The sequence below is a fragment of the Arvicanthis niloticus genome, chromosome 1 (genome assembly GCF_011762505.2).
Source record: "Arvicanthis niloticus isolate mArvNil1 chromosome 1, mArvNil1.pat.X, whole genome shotgun sequence".
Taxonomy (NCBI): Eukaryota; Metazoa; Chordata; class Mammalia; order Rodentia; family Muridae; genus Arvicanthis; species Arvicanthis niloticus.
The window spans coordinates 97,623,438-97,643,295 of NC_047658.1; the positions used below are offsets into that span (position 1 = coordinate 97,623,438).

The window sequence follows — 19,858 nt, forward strand, 5'->3', positions numbered from 1 at the left end:
GAGGAGTTAGGTCAGGCATTTTATTTCTTCATCAGCAAAGACCTAGTACTGAAGCCCAGCACTTTTCAGGAATAGGAAAAATAAATTTGAGGCTTTAAAAAAGCAACTGAGACCTTACAAGAAATGAAAAGCATGGGTCATAGTTGAAATGAGTGGAAGTTTTGCTTGAAATATGTGTCAAACATTGCATTATATCAACCTCCACGGCTATGGCTCCCTGGGGCTGTACAGCCTTTTTGGTTCTTTCGTTCATTCATTCCCATAAACTTACTTTTGTGTCCTGGATTGAGGTTTGGGAGTGCAGGACAATGTTCCCTCTTTGTTGCTGATGGTCCCAAGTTCCCTCCTGGATCTGCTGCTTGGTTTCTTCCTGTCTCTCGAGAGATTTCATGGCTTTTTGCATCCCTCCCGATTTGTACCTGTGTTCCAGATTGGGCTGTGCTCTTTCCAGAGGAAGACTCCAGAAGACAGCCTGGGCTCCTAAAGGACGTTAGGGTCAGCAGTGACAGGCCCACATTCCCAAGACCTGGTGTCCTATCTTCTAGTAGGCAATATGGCTACCCTCTTGTCAGGAGTCCTGGGGAATTGCAGATAGCATTTGGCAAAGCCCTGAGATACCATACACATCCTCTTAAGAAAAGTATTTCCTTTTGTTTTAACCAGAGGCCAAATCTTTGCCTTGCTGGACTTGCTTATCTGGGAGTGAAGTGTTTGTATTCCCCTCAGAGCCGATCCCACCAGCCAATTAACCTAGAGCCCTGTGGGAGGCACCTTCTTCCTGTTTCCTCCGTCTGGCCAGGCCTCCTGGCTGGCTGTAAGATTTCTGGACTCCTGTGCCCTTGGCCTCAGCTTGGTAGTATTCTTCATCCGTGCAAAGGGAGCCTCAGGGTGTGGGATACTCTCTACACAGGCTTGGCAAGTAGCTGTTCTTATGAAGGAGGCTCTTATGTTTAGGTTAATCTGTTACCAAGTTCATATATATTAGAGTGTTAGCAACAATAAAACGAGCATTCCTACACCTTGGTCAAATACCTTAACCATCACAGCCTTGTTCCCTGTCTGATCTTAGGCAACTCCATCTTGCTGGCCTAGCAGTCAGCTCTGCTTATGCCTGGCCCACAGGGATGCCAGACCATACTTGATCTACTCTCACCTACTAGATCTAGACAAAGAAAGCCCAGTCTGGCTTGCCCACAGCCTACATTAATGAATACCAGCAGAAGCAGAGAAAGGGGTCTGTCTGCTTCACTCCCCAGAGGACATATTTGATCAGGATCGCTCTGGGAAGGCCACTCCCTGGTAGGCTCCAGGTTTCATAACATCTTCCCTCTGCCCACTGTGTCATGCCAACCTACAGCTTGTGCAGAAGAGTCACAATCAGAGAAGTTTCCATTCCACTGAGGTAAAGTCTGACATGCCTTCCGAAACCCAGACAACAGAGGTGAGCTGCTCAGAGCTGGCAGCTGTGACTTCCGGGGTTCCCTTCAGTGCAGTGCACAGTTTCTGGGGAGTCCAGCCCTGAGTTCATCTACATTATCGAACACTGCACCCCACACCCATGGTCCCAGTGAGTTAGAGGCCTTGGCATGAGAGTTGGACCAGTCTGGCAACATGGTGAGACTAGCATTTTGAAAATAAAATTTCTTAGTTTACATGGGGAAAGAGAAGAAGGAATACTTCTGACCTGGGGACTCCGCTGTTTGGAGCACGGTTGGTACCTAGAACACACAAAACCCTCAGTTTAATCCCCAGTTACATAAACCTGGCTTTATAACACCTGCTGGAGGTGGAGGCAGGAGGATCAGGAATTCTAGGTAAGGTCATCCTCCCCGACATGGGTAGTTTAAGGCCAGCCTGGACTATAGGAGATTCTGTCTCAGAAGAAAGCAAAACAATTTAAAAAAGAAAAAAGTAGCAATGCCAACAACAATATCCAAAACGCCAGGGAACTGTAGCTTATCCTATTAGTCAGAATGATGTAAACTTATTTAAGTTCACCGGACTTCCTTAAAAGATAAATAAATAATCTTAACTCCTGTTAAAGAGAAATCCCTAATGAAACGGGAAGTCCTAAGTTTATGTGTGAGGCTTGTAGCTAGGAGCTGCCAAGTCATTCATTGATCAAATCACAGATGGCCCTGATTGCTCCCAACCCTAGGTGGACTCCTGGAAGCACCCCTCCTCTGCAGTGGCTTGCATGCTATCCAGCCTTACCTGGCTCCTAAATAGTTCCAGAGCTCTTACTGGGGTCCCCTTACCAGGATTCCTCTCTTTGGTTATTCTCTGCAGCAACATACTGTCAGTTTTGAAATGACCTGCCACTTGCCTGCATATGGTGCTGTTGACCTCTTGTCATCTCAAGACTACAGGTTAGGGCCTTATCTCCTGACCTGAGGCCTCTCAGAACCCAGCCCCAGCCATCCACCTTAACCTCCCTGCTCTCTTCAGAGCTCATGCTGTCTGCCAGAGCCAGATCAGGTTCCTCGATGGTGCAGGGCGCTGCTGGAAGGCCTTGTTTATCTGTCGCTGCACACATCAATTGCTGTTTCAGAATAGCTGTGAGGACAAAGAATGCCCACCCATGCTCCATTCACCCAAATTCTCCAGTCGCTGATATTTTCCTGGGTAGGTTCTGTCACTCTATAGATGTATCTCTGTTCCTATTTCTCTCAGTCATTCAAGAACAACTTGCATGAAGTTGCCCCCTCCCAAACCTAAAGCCCAAGTCCTCGAGAGCTCCAGCATGCATGTCCCTCTGGCAAGACGCCAGTGCAGTCATCCATTGGGGGAGCACTCCCCAGCCCTCAGAATCCACTCAGCATCACCACCTCTGACCATGTCCCAGAAGATCCAGGGTGCAGTCCTATACTGGACTCAGTGTCACACTGCACTTTCAGTCTAGAATCCTGCCTTGCCTTCCCCAGTTTCCCATGACCTTGAAGAGCACAGAAGTTTCATGATGTCCCTCAACCTATGTCTGTCTATGAGCAGACTAACTGTCCGTCTGGAGCAGGGAATCTATAGAAGTGAAGCCGGGCCTTCGTAGTGGTGGCAAGAGTACCTGGCAAAGCTGGAGCATACCAGACCTCTCCACTACAAAGCTATCACTCTTTATGTTGTGATCACATGGTATTTGGTAGAAGATGCTTAGAGTCCAGATGACCACTTGCTTCTTTATGCCTCATGCCCCTGCCTCAGCGTCCTCCCACGGCCCCTGCCTGGCCTGCATTCGCCTCCTTCATGATGGCTCCTTAGTGGCTGCATCTTTGTTCCCGCTATTCTTCACACACACCAGACACTAGAAGGCCTTCCTTTCTCCTTGTCATCACTTCAGTCCGTGTGGATACATCTATCATTACTTTAACTTGATGGACTGTGATCCATTACTTTCTTTTCTCTATGTTCTTTTGTTACTTCTTTTAGCTCTTATTCTATGTGTCTGGGTGGTTCGCCTGCATATACGACTATGCACATGCATGCACAGTTCCCTCGGAGGCACTTGGATCCCAAGAGACTAGAGTTACAGCTCACTGTGAGCTGCCGTAAGAGCGCTGGGAATTGAACCCGGGTTCTCTGAAAGAACAACTGGTGCTTTTAATCACTGAGCCATCTCTCTAGGTCCCATATTTTCCATTTTGAGGTCCAAATAACCCAAGGTTTGGCTAATGTAATGTCAAGAGAGGGAACTGGGAAATAGGATGACTGTGCTTCTGTCTACACAGGCACACACATGCATGCACATGCGTATGTGTCTCTACCTCTGTTCCAGATTAACTGATAATCTCTGACCACCGCCTAAGCCTGTTTTTCTTTCTTTTTCCTCCAGCCCTATCGCATTTTGTACATGCAGATCCTCTTCTCATGAGAGCCTGGCTTGTGCTGCCTTTGATCTTGCTGTTACTGTTTCTTGGCAGTTCTCCTTGTGCTGACGACTTCCTTAGGACACTGGGCCAGGCTTTGCCGTTGTTGTTCTTGGCCAACCTCCTCCACACCGCCCTTCTCTGAGGAAGAGAAAGAAAGCCAGTGGTTTTATAACCACACAGAGAGGGAGAAAGGGAGGGAACTTACTTGGTTGTGTGGTGCTGAGGATGCAGCCTCACACTAGCGACATTCCAGCCTGAGAAGCTGTCGTTAGTTTGCAGGATCTTTGCACACATGGGCCCAGTGATGTCCTTTGCTTCTTTCAGCTATTCCTAGAATATTTCTAGAACCTCACCAGATAGATCACTCTGCAGAAATCCTGTATTTCTGTGACAGTATATTCCTCTGGTTTCCCTTGTTAGGGTCTGACTGTGTCTTCTCAAATTCATATGTTGAGACCCTGTTTTAGTTAGGGTTACCATCGCTCTGATGAACTAATACCATATCTGCAAGCAACTTGAGAAGACAAGGTTAATTGGCTTACATATCCTGAGTCATAGACTTTTGAGGGAAGTCACGACAGGAGGAACTCAAGCTGGGAGGGGACCTGGAGGCAGGAGCTGATGCTGAGCCCATGGAGGGCCTCACTCACTGCTTACTGGCCTGCTCCATGAGGTTTGTTCAGCCTGGTTGTTGTTTTCATAGATTGAGGACCATCAGCTCAGGGATGGCCCCACCCACAATGGGCTGGGCCCTCCCACATCAATTACTGATGGTGAAATACTCTATAGGCTTGCCTACTGCCCAGTCTTATGGAGGCATGTTTTCCAATCGAGACTCCCTCCTATCCGTGACATTTGTATCAAGCTGACGTCAAACTAGCCTGCACAGTCCTGAAGGGTCAGAGTGGTTGGTGGCATTAGGAGGTGGGGACTTGGGGAGGTGGGTAAGCATGGGGGTGAACTTTCATGAATGAGATTAGTGTTATATGAAAGGAACCAGAGAGAGTTCCCTGTCCCCTTCCACCAGATGAATCTGCACAAACTGTGTAGCCTGGAGAAGGACTCTCATCAGACCCCAGATCTGCTGACTTTGATCATGAAATCTCAACCTCCAGAATGTTGAGAGAAATAGAGCTCTCCCACATCAGACACTGATTGTAAAAATGCTCTACAGGCCATCAGTCTCCAGGCATCTGTCAGAATGGCCTAATACAGTAAGATATCACACCTGAGAAACTGTTCTTTGAGTTTTGAATTTACCTGGAGTGTATGGTCCCATGTGATTCACTCCTTCCCACAGGGATCATGATGTGGCGTGAAGCCCAAGGTTGGCCCTTTCGCAATGGAACGCGGGCACCTTCCTCTTGGAAGCAGGGCCCTTGTCAGAGGCCTCAGTCTTTGTGTTGGCGTTTCACAGTCTTGTGGAAAAGCACTTGTTGATAAAAGCTCCCCACACATTCCAGTGACCACTTAACTTTTGCTGCCTAGGTTTGCAGGGCTGGCCCAGCAGCTGGTGGTAGCAACTGGTGGTTGAAATCTCTAACCAAAATTTGCTCCCTGACAAATATTTCAGTCATTCTAGACTCAGTGTTACCACTGGTATTCAGGAAGCTTTTATAGCTTCAGGTGGTAGGTCTGGGAAGAAATGCTATTTTTTTTTTTTAATTAAAAAAAAAAATCTTTGGAAACAAAATCTCTTTATGTAGCCCTTACTCTCCTGGAACTCATTGTACAGACCAGGCTGGTATTGAATTCACAGAGATCTGCTGAAGATATGTTTTTAGATTTTTATTTTATTTTATTTTATTTTATGTGTATAAGTGTTTTGCCTGTGTGCCTGTATATATAGCACGTTGGTGTCTGGTGTCTACAGAGGTCAGAAAAGGGCATTGAATTCCATGGAATTACAGATGGTTGCAAGACACCCAAGTGGGTGCTGGGAACAGAACCTGGGTCCTCTATAAGAGCAGCCAGTGCTCTTAACCACTGAGCTATCTCTCTAGCCCCTGAAGAAATATTTTTAAAGATGCTCTCTTACTGTCCAGAAATCCATTTAGTTCCATCCATAGCTGTCTAAAGATTAACTAGATCACCAGGAAGTGAGCCAGGAAGGTCTCAGAGCTGGCGGTACAATATGAATTTGATAGATATGCCCCCACACACATGCACAGATACTTAGCAGTTGCCTATAGTTCAGCTTATTGTAGATGCGCATACATGTGTATTTCAAATCATATATATATATAATTTTGTACAAGAGGTTGTTAGGCCATGACTGGAAGCTGGTTAATGCTTGCTGGCACACTGTTCTCACATCTGTAGTCTGTAGCATATCAAAGCAGATCGCTGTGCACACAGTGGGGAGAGGGAGGTGAGTCAGTAAGCAGGGATAAAGTATGTGACTGGATCGAGGAGCCTTGTGTGACGGTGCAGCCCAGGCCTTCGCTCTTACAGATAGAAAGCTAAGTCTCAAGGAGTCACCTGGCGGAGATCCCAAGGTGGGGCTGCTCTGGACCCCAGCCCTCTTGACATCATTGACAGTTACTCTGTGAGTGTAATAGCATATTTGCTCACTAACGTCAGAGCCGATGAGGATATTAGTGAAAATGTCATCCAGGAACTATTTATGTTCAGAAAACTTAGGGAAGTGTCAGTATTTTTTGAAAAAATGTCATGCTACCATCTGTGTGGGTGGATGTCTGTTTTTGGAAACTTCTCTCTTGGTCCTTCATTTTCTCTGGAGATGCCTAATGAACAAAGGCAGGTGTGTTTCTGCCTTAGAAAGAGGTGAGCACGTCCTCAGAGAGGATGGCACAAACCCCAGAAGTGGTGTGGCTCTGATGGTACCCATGTCACAAAACAGTCAGTAAGACAGGGAGCAAAGTTGTTCCCTGACACTTAACATCTTTCTTAAATATATTTTCTTATTTATATTGATTAGACTAGCGGTATTCATTCAGGATGGAACCAGAAAAACGGGGCCCATTGGATGGCTCAGCTGCAGAAGGCAGCTGCTGCCAAACCTGATGACCTGAGTTCTATCCCCAGGCCCCACACTGCAAGCTGTTCTCACCACCACATGAATGCACACATGCACATAAAATGAATAGCAATATAATTAAAATTTCTTTTTAAGGAACTAGAAAATGGGGTGGGGGAGGGGCAGCATTTGGGATGGAAAGAAAGAAAGAAAAAGAATTAGAAAATAAATATCAAATCTGTGACCAGGATAAAACACTCAACTTGAGAAAAAGAATTATACTGCTAACACCTTGGCAGAGATTCTCTCTTGCTTGCTGGCTCATTCAGACTTGTTACCTGCATTGCTGCACACAGCCATGCAAAGCTCAATTATGTAGCCATAGTTGACTTTTTTTTAAAAACTTTCAGTTAATAATGGTAACATTTCCACCTAGATATGTAAAGCTCTGCCAGTATTCTTTTTTTTTTTTTTATTTTTTATTTTTTTTGGTTTTTCGAGACAGGGTTTCTCTGTGTAGCCCTGGCTGTCCTGGAACTCACTCTGTAGACCAGGCTGGCGTCAAACTTAAGAAATCCACCTGCCTCTGCCTCCCAAGTGCTGGGATTAAAGGTGTGCACCACCACTGCCCGGCTCTACCAATATTCTTACACCACTGTAAATGAGTCTGTTTTGTGGCTGTGCCTTAATCTGATAGACTGCTGCCACCATTGGGCCTTTGACCACCTCTGGTTGGCTCTGCTACTGTGACCACAATCTCCTTGCTCTCAGCCTTTATCAACTCTTAAAATAGCATCTTGGAAAGACCATGGTGTGTCAAAGGAAGCAGAGTCTTTTATGACTGACATTCTGTGTGTGCTGCCAAAACTCCGGGCTATGTTTCTCCTCTAACTTCTTAATATTTAGAAAGTTGATCATGTCCATAATTTAGGAGTCTCCAAGTTATAATCTACCCAAACTCTCTAGCTTCCTGGCCATTCCTCCTCCTCTGAGCTGGCTACCATTTTTCTCTTCTTTTATGACCTCTCAGACACTGTGTGTAGCCATGGGGCACTAGAATCTGTCCCAGAGGAACTGGAATGGTGGGTGGGACCCATAGAGGATAGTAATGTATGGGCATGCATATGGGCTGTCCGCTGGTATTTAGAATGTAGTTTTAGACAATCCCCTGGGCCCACCCACTCTCACTTGTGCACATGTCAAGGGCCCTGATTGGTGGCTGAACATTCAGAAGCCTCAGATAATCCTTTGGCTTAAAGCCAAGTCCTTGTTTGTCCACCTGGTCTTGTGATCTGCCTCTTGTCCCTTTCTCCCCTCCACAGTCCCTCCTTCGTCTATGCTCTAATTACAGTGACCTTTTGCTGTTCTGCAGAATGTCAAGCTCCTTCCTAATCGTGGCTTTTGAATATAGCAATGGCTGCCTGCACTGGTGGCTGTTTGCTGTTCTCTTACTTCTCCACCTGTGGTGCCCAGCCTGCTGTGGTGATAGAGGGTGACTGAGGTCAGGCTTGAGTTACTCAACCTGTCTGTGCCTTTGTTTCTAAGTGGTGATTTAAAAAACAAAACAAAACCAGCACCCCAAAGGGGTTGCTTGACTCCTGTATGTGGTGGCATCTATAAATGCTAACCTCCTACAGGTTTCTGTTTAACTTGTTGGTAGTCAGGGATAAAGTTCTCTCTCTCCCTCTCTCTCTCTCTTTCTCCCTCCCTCCCTCCCTCCCTCCCTCCCTCCCTGTACCAGCACCATCTATGGCCCATCTATAAGAAGCACAGACATCTCCTTCCTGCTACAGAGTGTGAACCTTGCTCAGAGCCAAATGTTAAGACATATTTGCACCTTCTGGGAACTTTCTGAGTTACTTGACTTTTTTTTTTTTTTTTTTTTTTTCCATTTTTTTTCTCTCAGTAGCATCCCTGGAACTGATGATCTCATCCAGCCAGCTGCTCCTACAGACCTGGGACACCCACCCTTAGCTGACTCTTCCCATCATGGTGATACTGTCAGCTCAGTCTCTACACATCTGACAGTCCAGAGGTATGGTAGAAACCTGGCTGGGTCTGGCTGAGCCCAGGCCTTGTGGTTGTTCTTCTTCCCTTGTCTCATATACCCACTCACCTCTTGGAGTGTCTGTATACTTGTTCTAAGCACAGCAGGCATGTGACAGGGCTTAGCCTCTTCCTGTGGCATTAATTATATACTGATAGAATACGTTGTTTTGGGGCGTGTTTAGGGAACTAGCTACCTGCCGGTTGCCGAGGACACCAGCTGGGCCAGCTTCTTGCAGCTTCTTGTTTTCTTTTGTCTTTGGGTGATGATCAGAGAACAGAGGAGTCAGCAGAGCGGGTGTGTGTGTGTGTGTGTGTGTGTGTGTGTGTGTGTGTGTTATGGGGGAGTTGGGGGTAGGACACCTTTCTTCTTGCCCTTCATAACCCAGGTTTTTGCCACCGAGTACTTGGCCTGAAATCAGCTTTACTTCCCCTTTGCCTGTGGCATTTGCACTGAGACCAGACTTGGTCTGCAGTGGCCTTGAAACTTGGTAAACGGGCGAATACACAGGCACGTGCACACACACACACCTCTCTATATAAGTAATTACACAGTGTACATCCATATTAACATGTGGCTCTCCACAGTAGTTACATTTCTTGTTGTTTTGACAAATACCTGACAAAAGCAACTCACAGGACAAAGGACTTGCTTAAGCTCGAAGTTTGAGAGTGCAGTCCATCACAGCAGGGAAGGTTGAGCACAGGGACCAGAAACAGCTGGTTACTTAGTGCCCATAGGGGAAGCAGAAATAGAAGTCTGGAGCTCTGCTACTTCTCTACTGGGGCAGGACCACCCACAGTTAGGATGGGTCCTCCCCCTTTCAGACCTGCCCCGAGACTTGTCTCCTAGGTGGTTCTAGATCCTGTCAAGTTGACAATATTAACTGTCATAGTCTCTGTCTGTACATATTTTAATTTATATTTAGAAAAGCAGTCGTGTTTTGCCAGATCTTGTATAGCACTGGGGAAACTTAGGTGACCCTGGACAGAAAGGGCACTTTGCATCCTGGAGCTTGTACCTGGGGTCTCTTCCTTTAAGGAGTCTTCCTCTAAACTCAGCTGCCACGTCTCACTGTGCCACCACCCTTTCCAGAAGTCTATAAGTTCCCTGTACCAAGGTCCGTCTCCCCAACTACAAGGGAAGAACTTGTCTTCATGACTCTCGTAGCACCTAACATGGAATGGAGATGGGGGGATGTTGTGACTTATCAAAGATTGGAGGAGAAGACAAAGAAACCCTTTGTCTACTTACCTATTTCATATGTGTACTGACCCCTCTCTGGCTGCATCTCTCAGGTTACTGTTGATAGGAAGGTAGCGGGCAGCAGAGGGGAAACTCTTTCACTGGGGAATCTTCTTGGTGCAGGAAAACTAGAAGGGGGGAAAGAAACAGAACCAGAGATGCCCCAGCAGGTGAGCATTGGCCTGGGATTTCAATGTTCTCCTTATGATGAGAGTCAGCTGAGGTGCCCACGAGGAGCATGCCGCCCTCCTCCCTGCCTCTCCTCTGCTTCCTTGTCTCAGTGGTGCTCCAGATTGCTGACCCAAAGAGCTTTAGAAAGGTCCAAGATCTACTAGCTAGAGCCATGAGTAGGGTTATCAACCTTAGTAAAGCCTGGAAAGGAGCTTTATTTTCTCTTTTGGTGTTTCTATATTATAGTTGGGGCAAGGCAGACATGGAGACCCCTTGATCAGAAGATGAACAAGTGCATGTCATACAGGAGAACTGAAATCCAGTAGGGGGTCTGATCTGTCCTTCTGAGGCCTCTTCTCTATCCAGGGACCATCCTTTTAAACAGCTTGTCCCAGACCTCTTTTTGCCTAGGACACAGGAAGATGGCTGCATGTACCGTCTTGAATGGATCTGTGGATCCTCTCAAGAGCCACGGATGATAGAGTAATGTTCCAACTGCAACTCACAGAGGCACTGACCAAGACTGCAAAATGTTAACAGGCTCAGGCCATATGGCAGCCATGTTGAGACAGGTGTATTCTGCTGCCCAGCCATGCTCCTGACCCCGTTCCTGGCAAATGTCACTTACAGTGTTGACTATGAGTGACCACAGGATGCAGGAAGGGGTGGGAGTAAGCATGGATGCTCTCGGTGCTGATGACTAGACCAGCTTCCTGACTTTATCTCTCAGAGGAAGGACAGCTGGAACCTGGGCAGGGAGCAGTCAGGAGGCAGGAGCCAAAGAACAGGGAAGCATTCGACTAAAGAAAAGCCAGCAGGAGCAGGAGGAGATCATCGCTAGGTTGGTGGGAAAGAGGCAGTTCCAATAGGAACAGCCATTGGTTGGTTTCACTTTGGTCATCCATCATGATAAAATGGCCTTGTCATAAAATACAGGCAACCCTCATTATTTAATCGGTGTTTGTGAATTTGACTTCTCTCTGAAGTTTATTGATAACCCAGACTCAATACTGGTGGCTCTTCCTCAGCCCTGTATTCAGAGCAATGAAAACTGGGGGTCACCCAACACGAGCGTTCCCAGCTGTTCACGGTTCCGTTCTTGTGGTATGAACATGTGACCTCTGTTTTCAAAACTTATATATTATGTACATAGTGTTTTGTCTGCAGGCCAGAAGAGAGCACCAGATCTCATTATAGATGGTTGTGAGCCACCGTGTGGTTGCTGGGAACTGAACTTAGGCTCTCAGGAAGAGCAGTCAGTTCTCTTTAACCTCTGAGCCATCTCTCCAGCCCAAGCAGTGGCCTTTTATGGCATATTCGAAACCTTTTGTGCTCTTGTTGGTGATTTTGCTGCTGAGTGACCACTGTATACAACATTGAAGTACACGAAGGCCTGAGTGTGCCCAATGAAGAAAATATGGACGTTACTGGGGCTTTGTTCTGTCTGGCAGGGGTTAATGCTGCTGTGTGAGTAGGGGGATAGTAGATCAGAGCGTGACCTAGGATGCTTTTAAATAGAAGTACACACACACTAAAGGTGTTTTGGTAGAGTGATTTATCATAGTCTGTCCAGAGACTCTCAGGAACAGAGCGTCTTCCCACCTCCCCCGGGATGGTTCAGCATTGGCCAACTCAATTGTCTGTGGGCTTCACAGAACACTACTGTGAATGGCAAGCAACCAGTGGACTAACCTCTGCTCAGCTGTTGGAGTGACTGAGAAATGTATCCTGGCAGGTGAGGAAGTGACTTTAACCTCAAAAATGACCCTCTTCCCCTCCCTGCTTAGGGTAGGACAGACAGAAAGGAAGAAATGGTATAGAGAGTTTAGTTTGCCTTCCTGTAAACGAAGGCTTACTGTTTGTCTAACTTGTTGCGTGCCACTGTTTGTGGAGAGAAGTGAGCAAATGTCTACTCTCCGGGATAGGGTATCAATGACAGACCGAAGTGAGGAAACGCCAAAGTCCAGGTTGGTGAATCACTGAGTTTTATTGAGGTTACATCAGGAGTATGGGTGAGGGGTTACAGGAGTAGAAATGACTCAGAGACAGCTGCATCAGCAAAGCACCTCAGTATAGGAAAACTGGAAACCTAGAACATACTGCATGGCTGGATGGGATGGGCTTGCCCAGCGTTCTTCTGGGCAGCTCAGCCTGTCTGGACATCTGTCAGCTGTCCTTGCTGCTTATAGATACTTGAGGAAGGAAGAGTCTAGTGAATCCCATCAGTTTCAGGGGCTTCTGAAGCTTTTGAGTTGTCTACTTCCTGCAGGATGGAATGTTTCATCTTCCTTTAGACCAGTGGTTTTCAACTTCCTTACGCTGTGACCCTTTAATACAGTTCCTGATGTTGTGGTGACCCCTAACTATAAAATCATTTTCATTGGTATTTCATAACTGTAGTTTTGTTACTGTTCTGAATCATAATGTAAATGTCTGATATACAGGATATCTGACATGTGACCCCTGTGAAAGGGTCATTTGACCCCTCAAAGGGGTCTTGACCCACAGGTTGAGAGCCACTGCTTTGGAACATCCTAGTTCCAATGGTTTTATTGAGGAAATTACTACACAACGGAATTTAAAGTGAAAAACTTTTTAAAAAGCGTTTCTTCTTTTTGAGACAAGATCTCACTGTGTAGCCCTGTATGTAGATCAGGCTGCCCTTAAACTCAGGGATCTAACCACCTCTGCCTCCTGAGTGCTAAGAGTAAAGGAATATATTACTACACTCATCTAAAAAAATTTTTTTTCAATTTTTTTTTTATTTAAAAAATTATTTGTGTGTATGTGTGCATATGCTGTGTGTGTGCAGGTGCCCTTTGAGACCAGAAGAGGATTTGGATCTCCTAGAGCTGGGATTACAGGAAGTTGTCAGCCACCTGATAGGGATGCTGGGAACAGAACTCAAGTCCTTTGCAAGGGCAGCAAGCACTCTTCACTGCTCAGCCAACCGGCCAAGTCAACTTAAAATTTTTAAATGTTTTTTAGAAAGTATTTAAGGGTCCAGCAAGATGGTTCAGTGGATAAAGGTGCTGGATGCCACACCCAATGGCCTTTCAGTTCCCTGACCTGCATGGTGGAAGGGGAAAATTTGGCTCTTACAAGTTGTTCTCTGACCTACACACAGACACACATGCACGCACACGCACACGTAATAAAAATTTTAAGAAAAAGTAAAAAGGGTATTTAAATAAAAGGAAGCCAGGTACAGCAGCTCATGTCTAAGATCCCAGCACTGGGGTCACAGAGTAGGAGATCAGCTTATTTTAATTATAATTGAATACACTGTCGCTGTCTTCAGACACACTAGAACTCATTACAGATGGTCGTGAGCCACCATGTGGTTGCTGGGAATTAAACTCAGGACCTCTGGAAGAACAGTCAGTGTTCTTAACCACTGAGCCATCTCTCCAACCCAGAGGCTGTCTTAAAGATTTTAAAAAGAGGGAGAGAAGAGACAGACCCCTCCCCTGCCTTCAGGGTGCCTGCTGCTACTCTGGGATCAAAGCAGAGTTTCTTGTGCTCTTCCCAGGAAGGGAGCTGTCACGCTCTCTGAGGGATTCCGTAGATGAAAGGAATGCTACTTCTTCGTGTCCTCTCTGCTGACACCATACTTGCTCCCTTTGGTTTCGGTACTGCTTTGACATGTCTGGGTGATCCAGAAACCTGGGCCCAAGTTCTCTAGAACATTTTACAAATGACTAGATTGCCCACAGCCATTTGCACTCCTACCTGTTCTGTGTTTTCACCCCAAAAGGAATAAAAGCCAGAGTGGTTTTCCTAGAGAAGCCTTTCAGCACTGTCACTTGTGAGCGGTGGGCGGAGCAGGGTATTAAGGTCACGTCAGGAACCACCTGACTCCTGGTTCTTTTCAGTCTGGAATCCCAGCAGGTCTCTCCTTGGATCCTGAGGCTTCCCATCAATACCACTGGAAAACTACTCACCTACCTGCTTTATGTCAGACTTTATGGTGCACCAGAGTAACTGGTGAGAGTCTGCCCTACCTAAGTCTCTACTTAGAATCTGGATGGTTCCAGTCCCCAGGGGTGTTCCAGCTGCTGTTCTGAGTGCAGACTTAGCTCTGGGCAGGGAGAGTGGGTAAGATGGAGGGGAGGAATTGACATTCCCCTGCCCTCCCCCCTACTCTCCACTCTCTGAAATCTGCAGATCAGCATGATGGTGATGTTTATACACTCGACAGCCTGGGGGACTACTGTCCGTGTGTGAATAGGTCTCATTAGTGACTGGAAATATCTGGATATCTGGCCTTTCTTAGCACCTCTCAGATTGGGCTTTGGACCTTTCCAGAGGTCACAGCTCAGAACCACACTCCATCCCCTCACAGTTCACACCACAGACTGACCGTCCAGTGTTTACCACAGCAGACATTTCCGAGCACTTTTCCTTTTTTTTTTTTTTTTTTTTTTCTTGGTTTTTCAAGACAGGGTTTCTCTGTGTAGCCCTGGATGCACTCTGTAGACCAGGCTGGCCTCAAACTCAGAAATCCACCTGCTTCTGCCACCCAAGTGCTGGGATTAAAGGCGTGTGCCACCACTACCCTGCACACTTTTTTGTTTGTTTGTTTGTTTGTTTGTTTGCAGTTTGCTTCTCACTTTCAGTCTGAGCCGAGTCTGTGGCCCTAAGGCCTGCCATGTTATGTGAGTGATTGTATGTGTGCACTTGGGGATCGAGGATAAAAACTGTCAAGAGCTTGTAAGGGAAGGCTGTGTGCTAAATGCGTTCCAGACGGTGCTGTGAAATGGGAGATAAGATTGCCATCTGGCCCAATAGGCCATGATGTGTTCAGCTTGCACCTTGGGGGCCGTTATCATCCTCTTGTGACAGCCGGAGTCACTCTGGTCTTTGTCCTGGGACAGGGGCTTAGTTTGGCAGCCCCAGCTGAGTTTTGAAATGAAATTTGCTATCAGTTCAGTGGGAACTCTGCCAAGAAGGACTCAAAAGCCCAGAACAGGGAATCAAAGGATAGCTGTTGGGGACAGGATCTCTCTGTAGCTGGGCGCTCTGGCTATGGGTCTGCATGCCAGTCGCTTACTGAATTCTCTGTTGTGGGTAGGTTAACACGGCTGCTGAATTGCTAAAGGGACCAGTTGCTGCACTGGACCCTGGCAGTGTGCCAATTCAAGGATAGCAAACTGACCTGCAGGTAGTGGCTCTAGACAGTCAAAGGTCTTATCCAGCCGAGCTTAACAACAACACCTTGATTAATGATAAATCCTGGCTGGCTGCTAAATAACGGTGGTTTACATCTTCTCTAGTTGTCAGTTCAATTCTTAAAAAAAAGTTCAAATTAGATTTTCTCTTTATCTTCCAAAATTAGGAACACTGCATGAATTTGAATTTGGCTTCCTTATTACTCTCCTATGGTTTGGAAGACATTAATTAATCCCTTATGTGGGAAGAAAGGATTATGGATATTTGCAACTAGAGGGACTTTGCATACCTCCCCTGTCTACCCTTTTTCAGAGGACAGTGGGGCTACTTTGAAGGCGACACAAGAACTTGGAAATGGGATCGAATCCATTTTGAAGGGCTCTGCTGTCTTGTCTTTGTGCAGGATTTGGCAGACACACCCGGGGGACCCAGCACAGGCTGGGAGTGGTCCTGGGCAGCAACTCTCAGCTATAAAGTGCTGCCTTCCTGAGAATAATGTCTTTAAGATGGTCATTGCTAGTCATGCGGAGCTCAGCAGAGACAGGAGCTAGCCAAGGTTGTTGACCAGGAACTCCTACTGCCTTCCTGTCTCTGCAGCCAGTGTTCTCTCAGGAAGCAGGAGGGAGCAGGGAGTGCACTTAAGGTCCATTTCAGATCTAGGTCCAGGGCAGGCTCTCTGGGTATGTGACCCAAGAGCTGACACTCACAGTGCCACACTGAGAAGGCCCTGTGCCTGGCTGTTTCTCGAATTCCTGGTGCTTGTTAGAACATGGTGGACTGTTTACTCTGCCTTGACTTACATTCATCTTGTGTGAGACTCCATGACCTGGTCTGCCTTTGCACGTAGGCTCTGACATTCCCAGAACACAGAGCACATGCCCCACATTCAATGGCCCAAGAGGTTGTGCTGCCAGGTGTGAGATGGAAGGGCCTGCTGCTTGTGGAACGTTCTAGAGTGTGTCACACCCATGATGGCAGAGACTCATATCTCCTCTGAGCTCCTGGCCTAGCAGGAGAGTAGAGCATGCTCTCAGCAAACTACCAGATGTTCAGAGGGCCTGGTAGCCGCTGTCTCCCTTTCAGGTGAGGGAAGGTCCCCTCCAGATGGAGGGCTGTGTAAGCTAAGGTACTGCTTGGGGAACTAGAGGATCCCTTCACTATGTGGAGCAGGGAGCTGTGGAGATGGGCCTGTGTGTGGCTCACCTGTGAAGAATTGGAGAGGGTTTTAGGTGAGGTAATATTCTGACCAGATTTGATCTGGGCCTTCTGGTGGCTGAGGGAACTTGAACCCTGAGGTATACACTCCTGGATACCCCAGGAGTTCTGCTGTAAGATGAGGAAGGCCTGGGCCACAGAGGTGACTGGGCAGAGAGGACTGATTCCGGAAGAAGGAGGTGACTCAGCGGAAGAGGTGATCAGGGGTCCTGAGCCTCTGAGAACAGGAAAACCTCACAGTCCTGACTTCCGGTGTCAGTGTCCAGCCTGGGAAGAAGAGGATGGGGACTGAGAGGAGGGAGAGAGAGGGGCCGAAGAGGACACAGAGAGACGGGAGGGAGAGGGAGGGGTTATGGTGCTCATGAGTGGTAGTGAGTCACTCAGCTTCCCTGTTGGGGCCTGACTACCTCAGTCATGGATGGGCCAAGAACTGGCTATGTTGGGAGGGAGGCTCCATTCTTAATTGGGCTGTTGAGTCATTTGTTTGGTGCCTTTAGCTAATGGGAACTGGCCAGGGCAGGAAGGGTGTGGCTATGAAGGAGGAGGCCAGTAGAGGGAGGGGAAGAGAGGAGCGAGCTGCCTGGTGGTCCTGTGGGACTATGCTGGCTTCAGGACAAGTAGGCTGACCAGACTACTAAACTGAGGGGATGTTGTTGATGGCTGACCCTGGAAAATGCTTCATGGCATTCTTAGGAGAAACAGTCATAGCTAAAGTCTAAGGGTATCCATGTTAGGTCCTCAGCTATGGGCTGTCCTGGAACCACAGATTTGAGGCCATCTTCCCTACCCTCTGGTAACTTCACCTCACAACCCAGTGACAAGAACCGTTAAAGTAACACAATTGTAAGCAGCAACCGCCTAGTCAGTGTACCTTTAATTAAATTAAATCTTCCTGGGATTCGTAAAGTGGGGGAGCTCAGCCAGCAGAGTCAAAGCTGAAATCAGACTAGCAATTTGCTTCCCACCCACCCTTTGAAACAGAGTCTCTCTATGCAGTCCTGACACTCAGTATGTAGACCAGGCTGACCTTGAACTCACAGACCTACCTGCCTTTCCTGAGTGCTGGGATTAAAGGTGTGCCCATCAGCAGTTGGCCTTCCACTGATTGTAAGCATGGATAAAGGCTGTTCAGAATGACACTCTCTGGAGGAGATTAAACAGCCCCCAGCAGTTTGCTTTGTTCATTTGCAGTCACTCTTGTATTTTGTTTTGAGACAAGGATTTACCACATAGCCTAGGATGGCACAGACCTCCTGATGCTTCTGCCTTGGCTTCCCGAGTGCTGGGATTATAGGTGTGGCCCCACGCCTGCTTATCTTTCAGTGTTCACTCAGTTCTTGGATTAGCTTTTAGGGTCCTACAAGGATCATAATTTTCTGGGCTCCACCCCTTTCACCCCCAACCTTGTGGGTGGGGCCCTTGAGGGTTTCTAGTTCTCTCTCAGCCCCATGGACATTATGGGCTCTCTTTTCACGCGTGACGATGATGCTTCATGTTCATAGCCTTTCTGGATGCTGAGGCGCTGGGAAGCATAGTGTATCAATGCGGAAGGAAGCACAGCTAGTGGGTCTGAAGAGATGGATTAGCAGGTAAAGGCACTTGCTATGAAGCCTGGCAGTCTGAGTTAGTTGTCCTCTGATGCTGATGTGTGTGCTGTGGCAAATGCCTGTGTGTACACACAAACACAAGTATGCATGCATGCATGTACATACACATACACACCAAAAACCAAAACACAACCCCCACTGTAGCTCTCATATCAAAGGGAAGAAGACTAAAATAGAAGTTTATTTAGGTTAAGCCAAATTCTGTTTCAACATGGATGTAGTCTCATGATGTTTCTATAGTAACAGAACAAAGAAAGTCATGAATCAAGATAATTTTTAAGTACATAGGTGGGAACATCAGGTAGGCAGGTACGGCAAAGTGGGGAAATCTGTTATAGCCTCGGATGCTATCTTAGCTTCTGGGTTGGTAGAAGGAAGCTAGCGGTCTGTCTGTATACTCCAAAAGATTTACCTCGGTCTTCAGGATGTTAGATCACCACATAGGTGGGTAGTAAATGTCTGTTTAGAAGCTAAGATACCTCAAGAGAATTTAGTTCTGCACCTGAAGTATTCTAAGTCTCAATAATTACTAAGTTCCATCAGTCTTGTTGGCTCTGTATTTGGTGGATTTTGGTCCCCACCCCGGAAACTTTAGTTAAAAAACAGCTGTCTTTACTCCTGGTTTCCTGGTCCATCTTCCAAGGGTAGGGTAGGCAGGGGACAAGTGCAGCCACAGTAGGGCATGGAGGTACTTATATGACTCTGTTAGGAAGTGGGCTAGATGCTTAAGGGAGGAGCTGCCTGACCAGGAGTTAGGCCTGTTATGGAAACAAAAGAGGCTGGGCAGAGCCATGAAGGGAGGGAAGGGCAAAGCTGGAGTTGATTCTGTGGAGCCTGTTAAATCACCACAGGGCTTTAAGTCGGAGTGGGAATTCCCTTTCCAGGGCTTAGGGGTTGAGTACCTAACGCAGTGGCTGCTGTCTTTCAGGGCCAGGTTTGATCTGGAGGCAGAGCCTGCAAGGCTGGCTCTGAGCATGGCATGGTGACTCAGAAACCAATGCTCCTATGACTATTTGCCCCTAATAGAAGAAAGGATCCTATACCACAGACTGCAAAACCTCAAACTCCAGCTGTCCCTTCAGCCTGGGTCTCAGGCCCTGCCTCTGAGTCACCAAACTCCAGCCTGGCTCTAAGACACTCAACCGACCAGCTCCCGGCTGGACAGCAGTGTGGCTAGCTGCAGGATCTGGGAAGTCACTTGCTTTGAAAACTGGTTCCCAGGCTGTAGTTGCCTTGCTTTTTTGCCATAACGGATAGTTAGATCTTCTTAGGCTCCAAGCTTGTGCCTTTTGGCTTGAAGCTTGTGTTTCCAGGTGTATCCTGTAAGGTCCCTGCACACTGGCAGGTTCCCTGGCTGTCCAGGAGGGGGCAGACATCTACCACATGAAGGCTGCTTGCCTTCATAATCCTGGGCCCTAGACAGAGTTGTCACCTAGCCGCCCCCGCCCCCCCAATACAGGTCCCTGAGTGACCCAATTGCTCATACACCCATACTTTTCTCTCAAAATTTGGGGGCAAATTGTGGAGAATTTACAGAATTGTGTTTTAATTTTCAACT

At 47.2% G+C, this 19,858-nt stretch overlaps 1 protein-coding gene across 13 annotated transcripts in view; it reads left to right on the forward strand.

Annotated features, from left to right (window-relative positions):
* Positions 1-19,858, forward strand: part of Tacc2 (transforming acidic coiled-coil containing protein 2) — a 214,624-nt gene that overhangs the window by 106,787 nt on the left and 87,979 nt on the right. For 11 of the 13 annotated variants that reach the window (XM_076911611.1, XM_076911624.1, XM_076911627.1 and 8 more), the window contains one exon: positions 8,750-8,878. In XM_076911611.1, the coding sequence (XP_076767726.1) occupies positions 8,750-8,878 (129 nt within the window). The remainder of the gene's footprint in view (positions 1-8,749; positions 8,879-19,858) is intronic. The other 2 variants (XM_076911669.1, XM_076911646.1) reach the window with 1 other exon arrangement.